Source organism: Perissodus microlepis, chromosome 19 (assembly GCF_051167445.1).
Source record: "Perissodus microlepis isolate ML-2025 ecotype Zambia chromosome 19, ASM5116744v1, whole genome shotgun sequence".
In the NCBI taxonomy this organism is placed as follows: Eukaryota; Metazoa; Chordata; class Actinopteri; order Cichliformes; family Cichlidae; genus Perissodus; species Perissodus microlepis.
This window is the reverse complement of record NC_140479.1, coordinates 6,637,726-6,660,970: the sequence shown is the minus strand read 5'-3', so window position 1 is coordinate 6,660,970 and position 23,245 is coordinate 6,637,726. Positions and strand designations below refer to the sequence as shown.

Sequence of the window (23,245 nt, the reverse complement as noted above, 5' to 3'; positions counted from 1 at the left end):
AACCGGTCCGTGGCGCAAAAAAGGTTGGGGACCGCTGTAATAATGTATCAAATGTATGAAAATAATCTGACTGTAAGGAAGAGGACTCCCTTACTACGTTTTATATTATAATCTGTATAGCACTTTATTAAAAGCACCTTATCAAGCACTTTATTTAGCATCGCACTTTAAGCATGGATTTGCACAGAAGAAGTTTAATTATTTATTGAATATTTATTGGCGATTTTAAAATAACTTGGTAGCCTTTGTTTCAGGTCCTGCACAGCTGCTCCTCATCAAGGAATGTGGCGGTGTCTGTGAAAAAGATTGGTTGTGTTTGAGAGAAAATAAGGTTTACCAGTAAGGAGAACTAATGCAAATGTGTGTGTGCAGGTCTAGAATTAAAGGGGATGCAAAGACGGGATTGTAAGATGTGAGTATTCACCTTTCTTTCCTGTGTTCTCTTCAAGGTGTTTGGGCAAATGCTTCCCCAGTGGTCCAGACACCATTTAAAGCTTCCGGGAGAGACCATGGTTTAAGGGAGTGTGGGGAATATTTTGTGCTTGGGTTTTGGGGTTTTTATAATAATGGGTTTGGTGTAAGATTAAAGTGTAAAATATTTATTGAAATATATTTATATATTTATTTATTCAAGTTGATGTGTTGTATACTATGGTGGAAGGTATGGATTTAAGAATTTACCTGTGAATGGAATAATGGTTTAGTCTGTGACGGCTGAAGGTATTTAAGGCTGCCAGTTGTCATTAGCTGGGAAGTGAATTGTTTGTAAGAAGAGCTGTATAATAAATAAATACTTTTTGTTGCCTTGGTCCATCTCACTGTGATTCCAGCCGCTAAGGGCCGCCCTGTGACCTGCATACATAAGGTGTCACTCATGGTGATAAGTATTATGTTAACCTCGCAGTGTTACAGAGCTTTATAATGTGTAACCAGCTAATTGTTAAACATCTTTTGGCTAACTCGCAAAAACTTAAAAACACCCAAGAGCAAAAAGCTAGAAATCTGCTAATGATAGTGGAGAACGTAGCTGCTAAAAGGATAGATATTTCTCCAGGAGCTGATGGAGACCAAAAAGAGAGCAACAGTAAATAACTTACTCTTATAATTTATCTTACCTGTGACCAAAAACATGTGACTAATGTGGCTCCAGTCTTTCTCAATGGCTGATTTAATGATAGTTTGAATTGAAAGATCAGTTGAGAACCCAATATGTATAACTAGACTGGTATGTGCATTTTCAGCTGCAAATTTCCATATTTGTTCTTTGGGGTAATATCTACTTAAAAGTGCAATGCAATTTACAAGCAGAGAATTTGAAGCTTATTTTTTTAATCCCTGCAGCATTACTATAAGACTCACCAGCCACTAGATTATTATAACATTGGACTGGAGCCTCTTTTGTGCTTAGCTGACAGGAGTGACACCCGGTGTGGTCTTCTGCTGCTGTAGCTCATCTGCTTCAAGTTTTTTTGCGTTTTTTGATGCTCTTCTTCTTACCCTGTTTGTAACAAGTGGTCATTTGAGTCGCTGGTGCATTCCTATCAGCTACAAGCAGTCTGGCTATCCAACAACCACATCACTTGCTCACTGTGTATTTTCTCGCTTTTTAAACTATAGAAGGATAATGAAGTTTAAACTGTAAACTTTGGGAATCAGAGTTCATTTTTGCACACACTGCAATAACATCCCTGCATCTGCCACGTGTCCTGTCCTGTTCCCTCATGAGAAGGCACCGAATCTAACAACCGGCTCTGTATGGAAGCTAAAAATTTAATGCACATTGACAGCAGGGAGTGAGTTTTCATTGCGTGAGGTGTCTTTTTATCCAGTCTCCCTTGGCAATACTGTATGTATTCTTAAAATAACCCTGAGTGAGCGTTTTAAAAGTTTGCAATCGCCTTAAAGGAAACTTGCTATGGAAAGTTGCCAGATGCTAGGAGGGGGGGAAAAAACACTAACAGAACACTAAACAAGACACACTGTCTTTATTTTGCAGTGGGAATACAAACTTGGAACACAACCATCCATGGAGCATTCACACAATGGTTTTTTTTGTTGTTTTTTTCCAGTCAGTGTGCTTTTTGTACAAGCGCATTTTGGAGGAGAGACATCAAAAGCCTGTCACAATCAATGCAGTTAAAGGCGACTTCATGAGACACACATTTGGAAAAAATGAACAAAACGCAGTCCCATTTTCACCACTTAAACACATTCCTGTCATAAGAAAGGCAAAGCAGTAATGAACACACATGACTGATGAACTTTTAATAATAACTGTCCTTAAATATAAGTTTTGCAAAAGCTCAGGAAGGAACCTTGTTTTTACTTTCGGTGGGATTCTGTCATTTTCACATTTCACTTAAACGATCAGCCAAAGATTCATCAGCCTGCTATGTACTGCTGCTTGTGAAGCTTCATGTTTACCATCAAAATGTCAATCTGCTCAACAGCTAAAATTATTTCTCTGTTTTTTCTCAGTGATGCTTTTAGTAGAGTAGAAGGCGAAGGTCAGGAGATGGAGAGGAATGTGTAAAGGAAGAACCTATTAAATGTGGAGGATGATGGAGGACTACTGTTTTGGTTATTTAATACACATTTACCTGATTTTTATCTGAAGAGTCGGTTCTGTCAGTATTTTAAATTAGAGCCTAATAATTTACAGGTTCAGTCCAAAAGGTATAACCTCCATCAGCACCTTTAAAAGTCACGAAAGCCCATTTCAGACAAGCACATCCTCCCCTTTAATCTCAGTGTAATCTACAGATGGGCACTCACATGATTACAACCACTGAAATTAGGGGGGAAACTAAACAAAACAGAGGCATCAGCACACTGATGACTTGCACAGGCTTTTTGGTCAACATGAAAAAGCACAGGCAGGACCAGGAGGAATGCAAGAACAAGGTTTAAAGAGGCAAAGGAGGATGGCAGGAATGGGCCACTCAAACGGCCCTGCAGAAGGAGATGCACTCCCACCACCGCAGCAGTATCTCTACACACTGGGGAGGAAGGTGTCTCTGCCACTGGGAGCACATTAATATAATAGTGACCTATGACAGAACAGAACACCATCACATTACTGGATTAAAGGTTACCCATCCCTTCTCGTTTCTTTAATCTGAAAGTGTAAACACTGATTTTAGCTGGTGTCCTTTTGTGGCATCAAGTTAAAATGATCGATTATTGACTTGTAGCTGACTTGTAATGATCAAAAAAAATAAATCAGTATGTTTGGTTACAGGTTTCAGTGAAATGTAGTTGCCTTAAGTCTCAAACTTGCTGGTGTAAATTTCTGCTGACCTTAAAAACTGTAACATAATGAAAATATTTTTGGCTGATGCTTTTTTTTTTATGTTTCCGATCCCATCTTATTAAACATTACCCATTTCCACTTGATATGTCCTTAGTAAAACAAACTTTAGTACTATGAAATACAGAACATGACTACATTCACCTTAGGAAATTCAAACCTTGCAAACTTGCATCTGTGAGTAAGTCAGCCCGTTTGCCGTTTGGTGTAAATGCACTGTCCTGTAAAGGGACTGCCTCTGAATACCCACTGGAGCTGAATCTTTTAAACTCCTGTCTAATGGACTCCAAGTTCAGATGCTCTGGATGACCCTGAGCTGCTTTTAGCAGTCCAGCAGTGTGTTGGGGTGAAACATAACAGAGCGTCTGTGTGGAGAAAACCAAAGCCCTGGTTCAAATTCATTTAATTCAAGCAGTCCATGTCTCATTCATATTTTCCATATTCAACTAAAGATCCCAAATAATAACATTAAAAAAAAAGTGCTGTTTATATATTAATTGCAAAAAATAATACTTTGTAATTTAGATTTTACAGTCACATAAAAAAGAAAAGACTGGAAACAAGATTTTGACATATAATCTGTCTGACCAGGAAGTTTTAATGCAAAAGTTCACCTTTTGCATTCACAGTTTACATGTTGAAATTAGGCTTTGCTTTTAAGCCACATTTATGTGATGGAAAAAGGAACTAGTTTTAATTAAAATATCTTAATACACACTTCCCTCCCTGATTTTGATCCGGTATTTTTCTTAGAATTACATGTACAACAGATGTGATGTGGAATTTGTAACATTTCATTATTTCTGTAGCATCATTGCAGTGATCCAGTACAAAACTTCAACTTTCAAAATATAAAATGAGCTCATAGTGACGTTCGACATTATACCTTTATCTTCTTGTAAAGGTTTACACAGAAAAGTCTGTAACTAGCTGGTCATCCAAATTACAAGTCAAAAGTCACTTTCTGTTTTGAACTTGGGAACGAAAAACAACTTACAAAAAGCACGATTAGAATCGCATCCAAATTTACATACTGAAGTCGTTTTTTAGCGTGCCGAAACCAACGAATGTACTGAAATACACTAGTTGCACGTTTCTGAGGGAACATTAGAGGATGTGTCGCAGGACTCCACACCAGACATAGACGTCCCATTATGCAATGCAGCAATGACGCTGCTGGACTGAGACCTGGTATCAAAAACGCTTCAATGTAAGTGTTTAAATTTAAAAAGTTTTCAGTTTGCCAAGGATAAATTTATTTGTGCTCGGCTTAACTCAGATGAGGTTGGGTTACCATGGCAACATGGCTCTCAGGAAGTGACATCCTACAAGCCGAGTAGTGTGTCGGAACATATACTACTGAAATGTGAAAGATTCCCAGTTAAACATGACAAAAGGAATGACGCACAAATAATCGGCGTAGCACTATTTAGCTTTTAGCAGCAGCATGTAATGTATTTTTAAGCATTGGTCAACAACTTCTATGTATATTTAAATGCTTTTGCATATAAATACCATGTTAATAGCAAACTACACTCTGCCTCTGCTTGTAAATACATTCTAATTATAACTAAAGCATGACCCATATCACTTTTTAACAATCCAACAAGCAATTCATGAAACGTAGCAATGTATTTGCACAAAAGAAAAACAGGCTTTATGGTGCTGGTTTTGATATTAGCAAGAATATGTCTCTGTTTTAAAGTAAGAATTCCTTTATATTCTGTGTTTTTGTCAACAAATCGTATGAAAAAAAAAAATATATATAAACTATCCCAGTAAATGTGTAATTTTTATGATCTCAGACAAAGACACTGCGTATTTTGTATTTTCCCACATGCACTCTTAGATGGAAAAAAACAAACAAACAGCCACAACATCCACTGCATAAACTAGTCCCCACACATGAACCTTCTAATTGTTTGGTAAAAAACTACAATGCCCATGTGTTTTTGAGGAAATTAGATACATTTAATGAGCCTCGTTAAATGTATCCGATTATGAACCAACTAAAGCGGAGCTGAGGGCCACCAAGATGCACAACATTATTGGTTTTGTTGACAATCAAGAAAAAACGTAAATAAAAATCTCCCCAGCTTTATCCTTTAAAGCCCTGTCATGTAACCTTAACAAAACATTCACACTCATGCAACATCACGATAGCCTAAAACACGTGAACCCTTGTACATATTTGGTTCCTCATCAATCTTTTAAACCTATAAAATGGATTTTCTCCTTTTGTTCGTGTAAACAAAAACGCTGAGGCGCAGGCACCTCGACTTTAATGCGACAACTAATTTCACAATGATCAATTTGTAATACCTAAATCTAGTAGAGCCATTGTACATATACAAAAAAAAAGCGGGTTTAGAAGTGTGAGAGCGATATTTGGAGCCGGGGAACAACATCCATCGCAACAAAATCCTGGACTTCAGGACCACTATATAAACGTGTATGGCTTCCAAACACTCTGAGACAATGAGACAGGAATGATTTAAATACTTCTGTTCACAGCGTAAAACTTTGGATAAACTATTCAAAGAAACGTGTATAATACACTGATGCAGTGTCCTGCGAGGAACAGACATACATCTGCGTACAAAAAACGTGAGCATAAGGTGTGTCTGGGTCGGTTTGGTCTGAGAGAGCATAAGGTTCGCCGTGAGAAAGCATCTGTTGCAACAACAGCCAGGCAGACTAGCTACGTTTAATGAACACTGTTTAATCTAATTTCCCCCCGCATGAGTCAGCTCACTACCCAGGAGGCCGAGCTGCAGGCTTTGTGCCAGAAAACTGCTTCCAGTAGTAGCTTCAAAGAGTTAGAAGGGCTGGTGAAGCTTCCCCGAAACATGCTGGACCACATTCCCTGCAGCTGGGATGAACAACAACGCCCTAAAGACTTTAATCACTGTGAGCAACTTGTTGCAGGGGAAACATCTGACCTCTTAGTGTGTGTGTGTGTTCAAACACAATCACACAGAGATCAGAGACTCTCAGTTGACGAGAAGTCTTGTGAGCCAAGAAATTCTGGAGACGGCTTTAGTCTTATTCAACCACCAATCGGATAAACTCCAAAAAGACTTCCTCTTCCTCTGCTCTCTGCTGAGGTATTTTTAATGAGCTGGCAGATGCATCTTCCACCTCAGGTGTCATCATAAGGCAGAGGACCACCTAAATTATCAGAATTTTACATGATGCGCACACACACACACACACACTGTGAAGAGAAATAGCGAAGTAGCAGCAAGCAAGTTGTGGATTTCTGCTGTCAAAGATCACGACGTATGCCTAAAAACGCTTGCTACGAGCTGAGGAGTGATTCTTTCATTAGCTGCCTTTTCCTCCCGCTCAGGAACACCTCCACCATCGTCTCCTCGTCAGCTGATGAAGGGGGTTAAGCAGGAAGGTGAGACCGGTCGTTCTGTTTTTCTCTGTTGATTTTCCTGCTAATGTCGCCTAAGTGCTGTCAGAGCACGAGAGCTGCTCCAGAAGCGTGGCTGTTTTGCAGCGTGAAACCATGACTCATGTCGCTTTGCCTGGTAAAAAAGGAGCGTCATCGCTGTGTTACTACAAATGACTGGCCGGAGCATTTTCAGGAATACATGCTGAATGCTTAAAAAGCGTTTCTGACAACTAGTGCATATTTCTGATGGTTATAATGACCAAGGTGCTCTCCATAAACACATTCGGAGAGCTTTAGTTTCCTCATTGTGCACTTTTATATTTAAAAAAAGAAAGAAAATAAAAAGAGCTTGCTCTTTAGCTCTTTAATCAGCTGCTGCACTACAAGGCTGCTTTTACATAAACCGGGTCATAAGGAAGGGTCAAAATCAAGGCACACAGACTTCTCTAGTAGTCCTTTCCCTCCCTCCTACTGTCTGCAGCAGAAGCAGCTTAGAGAAGTTTCTAGAAGGCTCTGTCGACTGCCATCACCGTCAATCCTCTACCTAACAGTACCCGACTGTCGGCCCTGTGCGCTTCAGCCTTGATGTGTCAATCCAGTGGATATCTTTGCTCGCCCTCCTCCCTTTCTTCTTCCTCTCCCCAGGGACCTCTCACAGTCTCTCCTCCATCCGGAGAGAGCAGTAGGTAGAAACAAACAAACAGAAAACAACTCAAACAGCAGCAGCGGTGACAAAATTTCTCCTCTGCCCCTCTATCTCTGGATTTAGCCCTGATTCATTAATAGCCTGAAACGATCATACAGAAATCAGAGCAAACGCGAAACACGTTACAGATGAACAGCTACGCAAGCGGCGAGGAGGTGGAGGAGTAACTTTCATCTCTTCATTCACAGCCGAGGGGATACCGCATCAACACTGACGTTTTGTTTGCCGCCCGATTTTGTGTTTGTGTTTTCAGGGAGCTGCCAGAGACTTGAAACGCATGCTGAGGGGTCAACGAGGTCACACAGGGGTGGAGAGTCACTTAACATGGACGGTGTAAACTCTCACCGTTCCCTCTCTAATTACATCTGTTTAAACGCACACTCTCTGGCTTGTGAACATTTGTCACGTTTCACCTTCAAAAGCACATCACCTCAGGTTAAATAGACACCGCTGTTCACTTTTCGTGATTACAATTTCTGAGTGAAACAAACAAACAAAAAAAAAAGGAATCGACCAAATTCAATTACCTTAATTTTTTTTTTTTTTTTTTTTTTTTTTTAAAGGAAGCGGGGGTGCGGTGTCTTTTCTCACCCTAAATCAGCAGGTATCACTCTCTGGACCAAGCCCAGCTCTTAGGGTAGCCATAGATGACTTTTCCTAATTAGGTCACGGTATTCAACACGTGCATCGGCTGTCTCCATTAGCAACTGACACTCTGATTAATCAGGCCAGACGGGGAAACCACTGCTAAGCAATCCATCACGCTGGGATAATTTATCAACATCAAGTGCAGTCTAGAGGATGTGACCACTTTTACAGGCATTATTTAGTGCTTTGGCTTCGACAGCCACACGCCAAATGCAAAGACAACAAATAACAATTTGCGCGCATACACTCACACGCACACACAGGTACACACATACATGGGAGATTTTAAAAGATATCTCCAAATAGCACAAAGAGAATTTTCAAAGTGTTTCACAAAAGTAGTTCTGTGTTTATCTGCAGGGTCGGCCATGACAACCACGAAGTGATGAAAGAAAAAGCGCTGCTGCAGTGCCTTCTAGGGATCTGAATTCATATTTACAGCCCGTGGAATGATAATGTACCAGTTTATTTCCTTATTTTTTATGTTTTTTTATTTTACACACATTATCAGCTCCTTTTGTTCCTGCAGCGTCCCATCGTGTTTTGGAATTAATTAATACTCCCACTCATCTGTCTTCATGTCCAGGTAGTTGAGAATGTTCTGGGCAAACTTCACCGCCTGCTTGCGTGCCACCTTGGTTGTCTCGTCGCCTTGCGGGTCAACGGCGTCCAGCGCCAGCAGCTGTTTGGTAAGCAGCTCCTCCAAGATCATGTAGCTCTTGTCGACCCGCTTGCCGTCGAAGCCCAGGACCTGAGCCTGGAGCTCTGACAGGCTCCCCAGGACTTGCCACACAGCTCGATGTGATGGGTGCTCATTGGGGCCTGGCTGGCGGCGTGCTAGAGCCTCGCGTAGGTCCAGGAACGTGATGACCGCCTGGACTTCCACCACAGCACGGCGACGGGCTTCTCTTATGCACGGGTTCTTCGCCGTGTCCACCTGGTCCAGTTGGGTGAGAAGACCCTGCAGCTCAGCTTTGGGTCTGAAGCTGAGGTCACCCATCACACAGTGTCGTAGGACGCCCTCTCGCAGGTGCGAGATGTGAGCTCGCACACCCTCGATCTCTCGGATGGAGTTGTTCTGCGCCAAGTCATACCTGTGAGGGTGGGGGCAGAGTCAGTGCTTCTCATGATCAAATCTGCAGAATGAATGACTTGCCGGAGAGTCAATCAATCTTGATATTGTAACTGTGAGCAGGCATCGCTTTAGAAGCTATAACCACAAAATTAGCTTCTTCTTTGGTAAACAAACACTGAAAACCAGTGTTAAAGTACAAGATCTATTTATGAAAACAAAAAAACTAACTGAATGAAAACCATGTAGCTCATGTTCAAAAGTACCGAAACTGATGGGAACAGTCAACAAACCGACATTGCTCATAATCAAGAATCTTGTAGCTACAGTTTAGTAAACAGACAGAATCCCTCTGTTATACCTGCATAAGTATCTTCATAGTTTACATTAGAGTCTTTTACATATAATTTCCTGAACACGTACCCACCCATGGATCTTGGATGGGTAAAATGTGACTTTATTGGAGCAATATTTGTTCAGTTGGTCATCAATTCATCAATGAACGATCAATTAAAAATAATCAATTCGGTGCAGCACTCATCTGCAGCTTCATCCTTTATGAGTGACGCCTACCTGCGTGTGTCGTCTCCTTCCCCCTCCAGGTCCAGATGTTTCAGCAGCCCGTTTATCTCCTCCACCACCTGTTTCCTGTAATTTCTGATCACCGCGTTCCCCGAAACATCCAGAGCGTCCAGCTCCACCTGCATCTCTGTCAGGATGCGTGACAGGTGGGCACAGCTGTCCCTCCCGCTCAGACCCATCAGCAGCGCCACCAGCTGGCTGCGGGCCACGCTCACCTTTACCATCACCTGGTTGATGCAGTTCACGGCCTCGTGGGTGTCTCCCGACAGCGGCAGGGAGAGGGTCTGCTGCTGCGTGCGCCCTTCGATCACATCCTGTACAGCGCAGAGGCGCGTTAGCGCCCGGTAGCGTGCTTTGCGGAGCGGCACCCTCCCTTCGGTCTTGACCTGAGTGAGCCTCAGCACGAGCTCCTGCAGAGCGTCCACCAACTCGTCGCTGATCTCTGTCACCCCGCCTGCTCGCTGCGGAGCCACGACGCGCTCGTCCACCAGCTGCCGTGCCTCGTAGCTTAGCTGTTCGATGGCCAGCCGGGAAGGATGGGTGGCGTTCTCTTCTAGATAACGCAGGAGTCCCTCCACCTCCTGAGCCGCTCTTTTTCGCGCTCCCTGCAGCTCCGGCTTGCCCTCTGTGTCCACCTGGTCCACATCCAGCAGCAGGCGGGTCAGCTCTCGCTCCAGACGCTTGTAGTCCCGATCGTTCTGAAGGCCGCTGAAGGTGCACACCTGCGGCCCCAGAGACGCCACCTCCTTCTGTATCTCGTACAGCCGCATCATGGCAGGGTGCTGCGGATGATATGCCGGCTGCTGCTGCTCCATTGGATGTTGTTGCTGCTGCTGTGGACCACCATGGTCCATCCTCTTCCCGCCATCAAAGGGCTTCCCAAACAGGCTGAAAAAAAGGAAGCAGGAAAGGGAAGTCAGAACAATGAGCAACTGGGACAAACAGAGCCTCAGCAGACCGTATCAACAAGCCAACACAAACTCTGTAACCACATTCAGAGGCTGAAATCTTGAAGAAATCAAGAAGAATTTAGAACAACGTAGCAGGCTATAAATGCCCCTGGTCCTGTTGTCACACTAATTAGCATGTAAATAATGTAGCATTTGAGTTTTGCTCTATGGAAACAAGCACACGCCTGCAGTAGGATTGACCTTCTGACACAGCCAGGAAGGCTGTTATGAATCACTGCAGACTAACTCCCACTGGCTCACAAAAACAAAAAAGGATTTATTGTTGCTTGGCAAATTTGCAGACACATTTCTGTTTATATGTCAGAAAATTCCGCCTGGTGGCAAAAGTCATTAAACGGGATGACACTATGTTTAGCATCAGCAATCCTGACAATGTGCTGCCTCATTTTTGTAAAACTTCACTGTGAAAACTGAGCCTGCAGGACCAGTTTGCAAAAAACAGTCCATTTGTTCCTAATTTCTTGCAGCGTTTCAGTCAAACTGTAACTCTCTGAAGATTTCTCACAGCCGATGTCATCTGACACGATGCCATAAAAACACATTTGAAAGGATTCATTAAACTCATTTTCTTGACAATACTCAAGAAAATGAGTTTAAAAAAATAGTACTGTCTCAAGATTGTGGCGATTGGTTTTTTAGATATAGTACTGTGCAAACCTCTTTGTACACCCCTCATTTCTTTATATTTTGCTTCCAGGGTGCCAGACTTACTTGTCATTTTTAAAAAGTGTTCTTGAGTAACAGTTCTTCAGGCTTTCTGATGGTCTTTCAAAGTTTTTCTTTGGAAATTGGCTTTTTGTTTACTCATTTTCAGTGGAGTCCTTATACCTGACCATTTTCAGAGGAATGTTTAAGCTTCTTAATACTGATCTATGAATCACTCAAGCATACAAAAGGCATCTAACCCAAAGAATGAACCAGTGATGTGCCGACACATAATAGAAATCATGGCAAAGAGCCCATTTTAAATAGTATCTTTAAACACTTTGTTTTTAGCAGCCTGTCACAAAAACACATCGGTCCTGTTTTTTTTCTTGAGTCTATAAAAATGTTACAGACAACACAGTTTGACAAACATAAAATAGTATTTTTGCACTGACATGGTGATTTTTAAAGGGCTATAAGCCAAAATGGTGACAACTGGAGGACAACAATGAAGTCGCAGGCCTAAAAAATTATCAGCAGCATCTGAAACTCAAGTCCTCAAGAAACAGGAAAAAAAAATCAAGCAAAGACCTGACACAGGACCTGACATCTGGCCATTCAACTGAGTCATCCACTGAAGCCTCAACAGAAAGGGTCTCAGTAGAAGGCAACTTATAACCAAAAGGTTCCAGGAATAGGCCCATAAAAATAGAAAACAAATGAATAAAGCTTACAATTTACATTTTTCTGATCATATTCATCCACATGTTCAGACTGCTGGCCATTTTTACACTGCTCTGTGGAAATTTTATCATGTCCCCTTGCATTTGTGCCTCTACGATGCACGCTGGAGTTCCTACAGTTTCTCTAAACAGCAACGCTTCAACTCCACTTTCATTTCAAGTGATGAGCGAAGTGGCGAGTTTCGGTTTGTCCAAGAAACTCTGCTCTAAACCTGCAGACGACTGCACGAGGGCCTGACCACAGTGTTGGTCATTTCACCCCTCAGACCCCTCAGGATTGGAGAATATGGCCTCTTCTACTGTAACCAGAGCCCCAGCACCAGCAATGATCCTTCGCATGAAAGTCAGGTCATTTTAGAAGTTCCTGTTTCCTCACTGGAGGAAAACTCAGAGCAAACAACACAAGCGGTCAGAACGGGAGAGAGCAATCTAAAAACATCAGCCAACATAAACAGACCAGAAGGGCCTGAGAGGATGATCCAGAAAGGGAGGCTGGCCAAATATAAATCAAATGAACATCAAGGTTGCTCTCCTGAACGAGCAAAGACATTGTGTTAAAGAGCTCAAAGACTGTGTCTATACATCTTTAACGTTCAGTAGTAACCTTATTTTGCCAGGACATGACAATTAAAAAAACCCCAAACTGATGACATCATCCAAAATCCCCTATGTTTAATCAAAGACTTCTTCATGTTAAGAAGCACAATCTCTGTTCAGGCCAATGACAGCGCAGCTATAGACAAGAACAACTTCCCACATAATATACTCACACAAAATTCTGCCCTTACAACTGCAAGAAAACAAATGAGGTTAACCTACATTTAGTCTCGACAAGACAAACACCCACATGACAACCACTGGGAGCACTGCAGCGCGTTTCTATGAGATATATTGCCTGACGTGATCGTGATAAAGCTCTAATCCGCGTTAAAAGACGGGATCCAGATTCCTTTGCAGTGCGACTGCCCATCGAGCTTTTTAATACCGAGCAGAAAATAAACGCAGCTGACCAACACCCAAAAAATTTGAAACGGTTCATAGCGCCTCCAGAGTGAATCTCCACACAGGAAGATTTGGTCAGACGGCCTCATTAAATGTGTCACAGGTGCCTTGAGCTCTGGAATATATTCCCAGTTAGACATTTATAAAAATGCCATTAAGATAGAAGCATCTGCCTTTTAGTTTAGGATTAATAACACGGCTCTCGTGAGGGCTGAAAAGATTAAATCATCTTTTGCGGTTAAAAAAAAAAAAAAAAGCTTTGCCAAACTCCAATGTGAAGATCTGCGGCTTTTGGTCCCTCTAAATAGATCATTTGTGGTTTGGTTGCGTATCTGATGACAACACAAAATTGAAAAGGTGAAATTACGTGAAAAAAGCAGCCACGTGAAAGACAGAAAGAGCAACAGATGATGATGTGTTTCAGCCCTCTTTGCTGCCTCTTCTTTCTGTGATCATTTTACTGTCTTGTTGCAGTTGTGCACGTCTTTAAGGTCATTTTGTACTTTTTATCCCATGAATGTGTCTATTTTAGACCTTCTGAGTCAATCTGCAACACCTGTGTGCACATCCACACAGTTTTGCTTGTTCTTTTGCTCATTTACCGTGTTCTGTGGTTCCTTTTCCTTTCTTTTTCTGGTAGTTGTGTATTTTTATACTCTTGCTTTCTCTTGTAATAATTTTGAGTTGCTCTACTGTCATTTTGTGGCCCTTAAAAGTCATTCTGTGCATCTCAGTAGTTGTCATCATTTCAGATCATCTGCACGTCATCGATCAGTTCCCGGGGGTCCTGCAAGTAATGGAGTACACAAAAGCAAAGCCTTGACAGCGGCTATGTACAAATCCATCACAGGCATGAACTGTTTGATTTCAGCCCTGTTCAGGATTTTGGATCTGTGTCTCTTTATAGCATCTTCATATCTCTGTTTTGCATTTATTTGTGAAATCTTGGAGTCTTTCTAGCCACTCTGTACCAAATGTCATCTCTTTGTAGCAGTTTTGTTTCACCTTATAGGCATTTGTGTCTCTCAGTTTTCTTTGTTTGTTTTTTTTTTTTTGTTTTTTTTTTTAAGGACAAACTGAACTGTTCAAAAATTGCTTTCTGCTATAGACGATCCCCCATTTAACCCCCCTGCTATGATGTTATGGTAAATGGCCTGTATTTGTATTTACTAGTCCCTAAGGACCCCAAAGCGCTTTACACATCCAGTCATCCACCCATTCACACACACATTCACATACTGGTGATGGCAAGCTACATTGTAGCCACAGCCACCCTGGGGCGCACTGACAGAGGAGGCTGCCGGACACTGGTGCCACCGGGCCCTCTGACCACCACCAGTAGGCAACGGGTCAAGTGTCTTGCCCAATGACAACTGAGACTGTCCAAGCCGGGGCTCGGTGTTATGCTAAACACTAGAGCACACAGACATGAAAGGAAAGCTCTGCCAGCATGATTATCACATGTAAATACAGTAGCCGCCAGTATGATGTTTTGTTATCCAAAGCATCAATTAGGCTTATTAGCAATAGATAGGATTATGTATCAATGTTGCCTAAAGTACTTTTACGTAACAGGGCGAGGGGATGGGCATTTCCACAAGAGTGGATGAGCACATGTCGGGCCAGAGCTTACAAATCTGAGTATTTATTAGGATAATCTCAGCAAAATCCACAGCCTGCCTTGTCTGAGCCAAGACAGACAAGGCTGATGTGGTGGTTTCAAAGCTAAGGGCAGGTTTGCCTCCCTCGTGGGAGGGAATCAGTCCTCCCTTCCCATGAGTCTCGCTGCATGAAGGGTGACCGAGCTGCAGGTGACACGCATGCAACACCTCCTGCTTATCTCCCAGATAAAGGCTTCGAGCTCCATCCCCGGCTGCCTGCATGCTTGCCGGTCCTCCTGCACGGCTTTGCGCATTATGTCACCGCAGAAAATCCCGTCCTGCCGCCTGCGTGCGAACGCATCTACCTCTGAGAGCCCATGTATGCTGCCGGAGCTGCGCTACAAGAAGCACAGATACCACACCTCCAGATCTCGACAAAACGGCTCAAAGCATCTCCAGATGCTGTCAGCTGCATCCTTTCTCTCTCGTGCACACACGCACACATACACAGACAGATAGATAGATACACACACACACACACACACACACACACACACACACACACACAGCAGCAGCATTCCTCTCACCTTTTCAAAACCCCGAACACATTCGCGCACATTTTCACGGATGGCTGTTTCCATCAGCCAAATGCTGGGCGGCTCGTGCAGGAAAGAGGCATCCAAAGGGATAAAGCCGAAATCCGGGAGATCTCGATGCTCCTGCGGTCAGCTTCAGTATCCAGCGACTGACTGTGACTGACTGACTGCGGTCGGGCTGCTGTCGCCCCTCCCACAGCCTCTACCACCAGATTCCTTCCTCCGCTGCCCTTTAAAACAACTTAATTTAAAAATAAATATGCTACCAAGGACTCATGAAACGCTTAAATGGAAACACCCATTACAAAAACCGGTTTACAGCAGACACTCCCCTGTGAATGCCATTGTTAGTGTGTTAAGCTAGCTACTGATGATCACCTGACACAGCCCCACCTCAGCCAAATAACTCTGGCTTTTCAGCGTAAATACATCAACACCGCCACCTCTCTTTAACAGTTTCGCTCTTACCTGCATAGCCAGCGTACAGCCATCGGAACTGTTGCGGAAAAGTGCGCACCTCCTGTGACTAAAGCTAAACATTAGCCTACCTAGCTACCTTCGAGTACTTACTTTACAGTTCGTGAGGATATGAACTAACACGGAGTTTGTGTTTCCTCGCTAATATTGAAGAGACGCCATTACATCAGTGTTTTATTGATGTTAACAAATAAGAAATACAAGTCGATGTTTAGTTACCGCACGACACGTATATGCGAATGTAAAATAAATCGCATAATCCTGTTAATATTCGGATAAACAGCTTTACTATTTTTAACCTTGTGCAAATTTTGGTCGACCAACAATAGGCGCGCTTCATTTGGTCATGACTCCGCGTCGTTTACCGGTGCTAAGATAAACCCTGACTTTGCTACTGTTTAACTTTTACTTTAGTCTATTTAACTTAGTTAACAAGTTTGACTAGCATTATTTATTGTGTAGTAAAAAAACAAAACAACTAACAATCTAGCATCTCCAACAATTCAATAACAGAACCGAATAGGCATTTAGATACTTTGTGAGAGTAAAAATACTAATAGCGAAACCTACACAGATAATCCATGTGGTTTTCAAGTTTAATTCGACAATAATGATATTTATCAAGCTACGTTTAGCCCTGCTCAACTTCGTCTGCTCCAAGCAGGATCCAGACAAACCTCCTCCTCCTCCTCAGCCTGTTATCCTTAGCTCAGCTCCCCTCTCAACCTGACTCTGCTGTACAAAATGCAACATTTACCACTGAAATATAGTTATTAGAAGAAATATAGTATATAAATATAGTATTAGAAATATAGTATTAGAAGTAGTATACAAAATAATAATAATAATAATAATAATAATAATAATAATAATAATAAAATACATAGGAAGGGCTGCAGCAAAGGAAAAATAAATATAGTGGGGATTTTTGCTTCATGGTGACAACATATGCATATTCCTAACATCTAATCTGGCTGACATCTTTTTTTTTCTTTTACCCCTACAGCCGGTTTTTTCATTTCGTTTATTTTTTAATAAGGAAAAAATGTGACTTAAGCTTAAATAGATAAACAAATACATAACATAGACATATATTTATTCCCCACATTACTTTCTGTTTTGGCTCTTTCTGTAGTCTTACATTTAAAGAATATCCTAAACTGACAAGAAACCTTTTTTCTGTTGTCGTTTTTTAAGTGAATCCGGGATTTACCGGTGAGATTGCCGAGCGCATCCATGCTCCTTGTTGGGCTCACGTGACCAAATGGCAGGCAGTGTACAGAGAAGGGCACGAGCTCAGTGAAAGTTTGGTTGTGTCCTCGAGCTCAGTCTTGTGCTGTTTAGTGGTTTTTGGCGTGATTTGTTTTATTTAAGTCGCTTTTTTAGAGTCGGCTTGCAAAAATGGCCGCAAGGACAGCTGCAGCTGCGAGACGGTCGACATGGAGGAGCTTCTGTCCTTCCAGTCTCCGCTTATCTGCAGGTAGCAGTCGGCTCTGCAGCTCCAAACAGGCAACCCAGAAGGACAAGCCAGTAAATGTTTGTATAATGACAATTTATTACATTTATACACTGTTTAAAGGGCTGCCATTTGTTAGCTATAGACGGCTGGGTTGTTGTTGTTGACGATCACGTGTGGCGCCATTTTTTTATGCCCACATTAAAGACGTGTGTACGAAATAAGCTGTTTTTTTAAAAAATTTTAAACGTTGCAGGAAATAAAGTGTTATTGACAAAAATATATTGCAGTGCTTTAGACTTTATTAGGGTTAAATCGGTGTTACAACGTCTGTTTTAATGATGCAGTTGTAGTATAAGTATTTGTAGGAAAATAATTGAGAACAATTTAAAATATTATGGTTTAAAGTTATATTTTAAGACCTAAAGTGTCCAGCAATACATCGTCTTAGATTTCACTTTTTTTAAGTTTCAAAATTACATGCATTTTTTGGAGTTTGTAACTGCAGATGTTTAATAATAACTGTTTAATAATACAGTATTTCTTTAAAAATGTAAATACGTCTGCTTTACATATAAGCGTGCATTGATATGCCTGTCAGTAATCAGACTGAATTTGCTGACCCAGTGTTTTGCGTTTGGATTGTTTTACCTCTCTTTTCGTCTCTTGGCCCTGGAGCGTTTTTTATTCCTCGCTGCTCTTTCCATCTTGAAGTCTGCTCGGTAATGATAAGCTGTCTGGTGGAGGTCACTGCTCATTTAAAGCCACGTGATGTGCATCTGCTGTGTGGAGTTTCAGTCTTTAGCAGACTGTCTTTAAACCTGAGTTCCAGATGATATCTGCATTTCTCATTAGTACAGATGTGGCTGTGTTGGTGATGCTAACTTTGCATGTGGAATTCAAACTACATGGTATTTGTGTCTGATGAGCTCATCGTTGTCATATGGGGTTTGCATAGGTGAAATTTGGGACATCTTCAGCCTTCTGACTGTTGTCACCTGCAATTCTACGCTCAACTTTTGTGTTAGCACCCTGTATCTTTCCAGTTAAGTTATTTTTGTGCTGATACTGTGTTGTCTGAACCCATAGTTACAGTAGTGTCTTCTTTTTTTACATAGAGATCTACATATAGACCAGAACCCAGCTCCACACATGACTGGGTCGGTCCACCAAACTCGCTCTCCAACATACGGCCAATTATTTACCACATCCCGGAGAATGAAACAGAGCTGGAGAAACGGCTGAGAAACCTGAGGCAGGACACAGAGGACTGGAACCACAATTTCTGGGCCAAGCAGAACATCACCTTCAGCAAGGTTACTGAAATACTTTTTAAAAAGTGTTTTTCTGGGGTCAGGGACTGGCCTCTGAAAACTAGTTTGTCTAGTTTTTGGAAGTCTCATTTGTAGGTGGGGTGAAAAGCCAGTCCATGTGGAGGGTAAGGGGGATATTGTCTAAAAATAGGGAGCAAAGTGTAGAGAGAGAAGCACGCATAGTGCTGCTTTTAACTGTTGAGATGGAAACTGACAAAGATATCATGGGGGAATTAATTGTTCGATCCCCTGCTTTATTCATACATTTTCTCGCGTTTTATGGTAGCTTCATTTTAATGGAGGGAGACGGAATTCCCAAATCCCAAAAACAAAACACTCAAGTGAGGCGACATCCCTCCTGAGATGTCGATATTTTCATAGAAAAATAGAAAGTTGTGATAAAATTGGTTATTTTAAGTCATCTGAGCACCTGACACGCAGTTTGGAAGAGAATAAAACTTATTTAAGGCTAGTTAGATCATCAGTTAAGACTGTGCTGGCTGTTCTGCCCTTCTGAAAATAAGCTGAAAGGTGGTGGGTGGTGTAAAGCAGGCATAGAAGCGGTTGTTGGTTCATTGTGGGGCAGGTGATTTCAGAGTATGAATAAGAGTGGGAAGTTGATGTGCTCCAAGAAAACCTTTAGCCACAGAGGAAGTGGAGTCTTTAGTCTTTGCAGAGAAACTGAAAGTTACTCCTAAATTAAATTCCCAAATTGTTTGTGATATTGTCCTGAGAACATAAAGATAATGTCTTCCAATTTATTACAGTTTAATATATATTTATGATGGTAATTGGTAGGGCTGGGCTATATCATACCGTTCACGGTCATACCGGTGTAATTTTGGGCAACGATAGGAGAATGAAATATCGCGATAGAATATGGGTAAAACGCGCATGTGCAGTGATTTTGTTTACATACGCACATGGCGGCGACGCAGAATGACAAGAGCGAAAGCGGATCGTTGAATGAAACGGATGAACCAGAATTGGTTTGTAAAAATGCTGCAACTTCAGTGGTGTGGAACTGGTTTGGCTTTCGTCCGTCAGATACACAATTTTTGGTAGAGCATGCTAGCGGGCCGTCGTTATTACCGTGTTGTTTGGAAAATACGGCACACTTAAAATCAATCCTTTGATTTTTCTGAAAATCGACAGTGCCCCTTATAATCCCGTGTGCCTTATGTATGAATTCTGGTTGTGTTTACTGACCTCGAAACGATTTTATGTGGCACACGGCGCTCGAAAATCTGTCAAATGTTTTAGTACGACTTTGCTAAGCTACGAACCCGCACCGCTTGATGGATTGTCGGAGCATTACGGCTATATTAAGCAGGCGCCTCGCGGAGTGATACGTACTGTGCTTCAACATAATATTACCGTATTGTGTGTGTATAACCTCTTTTTAAGTTTTGTGGATATTATACATGGTTATGCTGAGGATATGTCGGCCAATTTCCACTGGAAATGCCTTTTGGTTAAACTGTCAGCAAGGAATTTGCACTGTTACATTTTTATATAACTTTAATGCACATAAAAAACAGCTGCTTGTTTAAGTGAAAATACATTGATGGGGTTTTTTGCACTAATAAAGTTGTGGAGTTATAAAGTATTTTGTCTAGTGTCAATTATATTGTCAGTTATATCGTTATCGCAAATTTTCAAATGTATATCGTGATAAATATTTTTGGTCATATCGCCCTGCTCTAGTAATTGGCCTTGTATAGCGCTTTACTTAGTTCCTAAGGACCCCAAAGCGCTTTACACTACATTCAGTCATTCACCCATTCACACACAGGTGATGGCAAGCTACATTGTAGCCACAGCTGCCCTGGGGCGCACTGACAGAGGCGAGGCTGCCGAACACTGGCGCCGGCAGGCCCTCTGACCATCACCAGTAGGCAACGGGTGAAGTATCTTGCCCAAGGACACAACGGCCGAGACTGCCGGCTCGAACCGGCAACCTTCCGATTACAAGACGAACTGCCAACTCTTGAGCCACGATCGCCCCATGATGATTCATATTGTCCTGCTACTGCTGCTATTTATTTCATATGCAGGCATGCCGTACTGCCGCTTAAATCCAGTGAATCAAATTGATATTAGAAGAAAATTCATGTGTAGCTGTTACAAAACCAAACCGGGTGAGCGATCCCTGTCGGCTTGTTAGTTCACTTTTCTTAAAAATAAAATGGAAATTAAATTAAACACAAGATGAAGTCCACTAACCGCATTATCTTCCCTGCCAACTTCCTACTTGCATTAGCATCATGCTGTCATTTCCATCATTTTTAATGGAGACTGTAATAGCAGTGGATGTAATTAATCTCTGTGTGCTGAGCTCGTATGTGTGTAAAATCATTTCACCAGTAGAGGGCAGCATTGCACAACAAATGTGTTCTGTTAGGGCCCAGCTATGTAAGAGGTTACAGTGAGGAATAACTGACTGTAGGTTTTATGTGGACCCCAGTCCAAATCTGATTTAACGACCCTTTAATTAACTTTAAGAATGACCTAATTTAAAGTTACAGTTAAATCTTAAAAGGTTTGTTTGTTGTTTGTTTGTTTTACACTGTCTGCAGGAAAAAGAAGCTTTTATCATTTCACAACTAAAGGCAAAAGGTTTGACTCTGCGTGATCAGGACGGTGAGGACATGCAGCCTTTTCTGAATATTTCACATTGTTGGTTGGGTTTGCACTTAGACAGTATTTAACCAGCTCAGATGGGTGTACTATGAAACAAGATTACTGGGTGAGTGATGTAAGTCGACCTTGATGTAAGTGAAGGGGGCGCCTTTATACCTGGCTAGATCACCATGGTAACTTATGCTGACCACATCCCTGGTTTGTACCGGTTTATTTTTAGAGTTTCGATTTAAAGTTTTCACAAATTCTTTTAGTTACAGTGTCTTACAAACACAATATTGAGTCTCTGCTAAATGAATACAAATATTTGCTGTCTGTAGAGCTTAAGACTGCAGAATGAAGCCCAGCTGTGAGGTTACAGATAATTCAAACTACATCATATTATCACTGGACTTTCCAAATATTCATATTTGGATGACGATGCAGAAAATGTTTTGTTTTTTGTTGGTGTTTTTTTTTTTTTTTTTTTTTTTTTTTAATTTTTCATGCCATTTCATTGGCTACCAAGCCTTAAAAAAATCAATGCTAGAGTTGCAGTTTATCATTAGTAAACTAAAGTAATCCCACGTCTCCTTCGTTAGGCTGTGGGTGAGTTGTCAGAGCTGAACATCAGAGATAAACATTGAAGCTAAGCTTTCAGCTCTTGTGATGATCAAAACACTAAATTGACAATTTTCTGCAGCATTACTCATACTTGCAGCACCAGGGTTGCATTTTACTGCATTTATTTAACATTGTTAATAGACCTCTATCCCCCATTCATGTGATAGCACAGAAAGCCGGGGTTACCAGAGAGAGTTAATAACCACTGGTGTGATGCCTACTATCGCTGACTGAGGTTTTTTTGGTCAAGTCAGCCAACACAAAGAAACCCTGACTTTGTCGAACTTGCTTCGTAACCTACCCCTCAGGAGGCACAGTAAACAGCAGTTTGTTTTTCTAACAGCTGGTGAATTGCAGGGGAGATGTATCCTAATGAGAATATAACACAGTCTGCTGTGTCTTCCCTCCTTCCCTCAGGACGACGGCGGTCCCTGAACAGCGAAGAGATGGCCACGTTTTACAAAAGCTTCCTGGACAAAAACAGAGTACGACATGCAAATTACAACAAGTGAGTTGTTTTGTCTCCCATGATGCTGCTGGGTGGGTGAGTGGGTGGGTGGTTGGATTGTTCAATGTCCCTCTGCAGCAGCTGTGAGCTTTAACTACACTGCATCACCTCATCTGCAAAGAACAACAAACCTCACAGGCTATGAAGAAGTTTTGTGTGAATTAGCAATGCAAAGTGGCTGACTTGTCTTCATGTTAGCAAAGCTTTCCGCCCACACACATCACCTCAGCGGCATGTGTGGGATTTAATCTCTAACTTTTGATTGTTATATTTATTGTCGTTTCAATTTTAAACTCCATCAAAGCACAAATGTTTCCCTTTTCTTCCTTCTGGTGTTATTGTGCATTTGCCTGTTTGAATCTTTATATCAGCATATTTATTACACTGTGCAAAGTGAAACATTCTGTTTTTTGTGTATCCAGGGAATGGTACAGACGTAACTTTACCATCACCTTGCTTTTGGCTCGAGTCACCCTAAACAGTATGTGGAGGACAGTTACGGAAAGACAGAGCAGCAAGAAAAACGGCACTCCTACCAGCTGATAGCAAAGAAAATACACACACCCCCACCCTCCTGTCAAAATATCAAATGCCTTGGCTATATTTTTGTCACTTCTGTTACTGCTTCATGTTTATTCAGGCTCTGCAAATGACTGTAAATTATTCTGGAAAAAATAAAGCAAAGCAAAACATGTGAGGTATTTCTTTTTAATTAATTAATAGTTTTCATCATGTTTTAATAGTTTAAAGTATGGATTGTTATGTCATGGTCTCTTTGGTCAAGAGGGTTTTTGTTTTTTTTCTTGGTGCGGGGGCTATAGATACATTATAAAGCAGATTCAACTGTTACACCCAGTTTGTGTCAAAACAAAGACAACCTGTGATATCCTCTCAGTGAGCTCGGTGCTGACCACCTACGATAAATACAAGAAATTAAAGTTTTAGAACTTTGTCAAAAATGTGTTA

The 23,245-nt window shown here is 41.6% G+C and overlaps 2 protein-coding genes across 5 annotated transcripts; one reads left to right on the top strand and one right to left on the bottom strand.

The window, feature by feature from the left end:
• Positions 1 to 1,970: 1,970 nt before the first annotated feature.
• bag5 (BCL2 associated athanogene 5) lies at positions 1,971 to 17,919 on the bottom strand. Of its 3 annotated transcripts, none has more exons than XM_084914660.1 (3): positions 17,864 to 17,919; positions 9,713 to 10,609; positions 1,971 to 9,161 (listed from the first exon to the last, which is right to left on the bottom strand). In XM_084914660.1, the coding sequence occupies exons 1-3, from the start codon at positions 17,917 to 17,919 to the stop codon at positions 8,621 to 8,623; spliced, it is 1,494 nt and encodes a 497-aa protein (XP_084770786.1). In that variant the 3' UTR covers positions 1,971 to 8,620. The 3 variants fall into 3 exon arrangements, with proteins under 3 accessions (XP_084770786.1, XP_084770785.1, XP_084770783.1); XM_084914659.1 differs by lacking the exon at positions 17,864 to 17,919 and adding an exon at positions 15,748 to 16,000; XM_084914657.1 differs by lacking the exon at positions 17,864 to 17,919 and adding an exon at positions 15,271 to 15,677.
• Positions 16,974 to 22,973, top strand: coa8 (cytochrome c oxidase assembly factor 8). Of its 2 annotated transcripts, none has more exons than XM_084914666.1 (5): positions 16,974 to 17,286; positions 18,331 to 18,528; positions 21,105 to 21,168; positions 22,189 to 22,279; positions 22,702 to 22,973. In XM_084914666.1, the coding sequence occupies exons 1-5, from the start codon at positions 17,158 to 17,160 to the stop codon at positions 22,820 to 22,822; spliced, it is 603 nt and encodes a 200-aa protein (XP_084770792.1). In that variant the 5' UTR covers positions 16,974 to 17,157; the 3' UTR covers positions 22,823 to 22,973. The 2 variants fall into 2 exon arrangements, with proteins under 2 accessions (XP_084770792.1, XP_084770791.1); XM_084914665.1 differs by having other exon boundaries at positions 16,975 to 17,292.
• Positions 22,974 to 23,245: the final 272 nt, after the last annotated feature.

What these genes read in the sequence shown, in the direction of transcription:
- bag5 (XM_084914660.1), bottom strand. Translation starts at nt 17,919, where the DNA reads ATGGAAAGAGCAGCGAGGAATAAAAAACGCTCCAGGGCCAAGAGACGA. An exon ending in GCCAAGAGACGAAAAGAGAG is followed by an intron (nt 10,610 to 17,863) that starts GTAAAACAATCC and finishes CCTTTTTTTCAG; the next exon opens with CCTGTTTGGGAAGCCCTTTG. An exon ending in GAAGGAGACGACACACGCAG is followed by an intron (nt 9,162 to 9,712) that starts GTAGGCGTCACT and finishes CCACCCTCACAG; the next exon opens with GTATGACTTGGCGCAGAACA.
- coa8 (XM_084914665.1), top strand. Translation starts at nt 17,158, where the DNA reads ATGGCCGCAAGGACAGCTGCAGCTGCGAGACGGTCGACATGGAGGAGC. An exon ending in AGAACATCACCTTCAGCAAG is followed by an intron (nt 18,529 to 21,104) that starts GTTACTGAAATA and finishes CACTGTCTGCAG; the next exon opens with GAAAAAGAAGCTTTTATCAT. An exon ending in CGACATGCAAATTACAACAA is followed by an intron (nt 22,280 to 22,701) that starts GTGAGTTGTTTT and finishes TTGTGTATCCAG; the next exon opens with GGAATGGTACAGACGTAACT.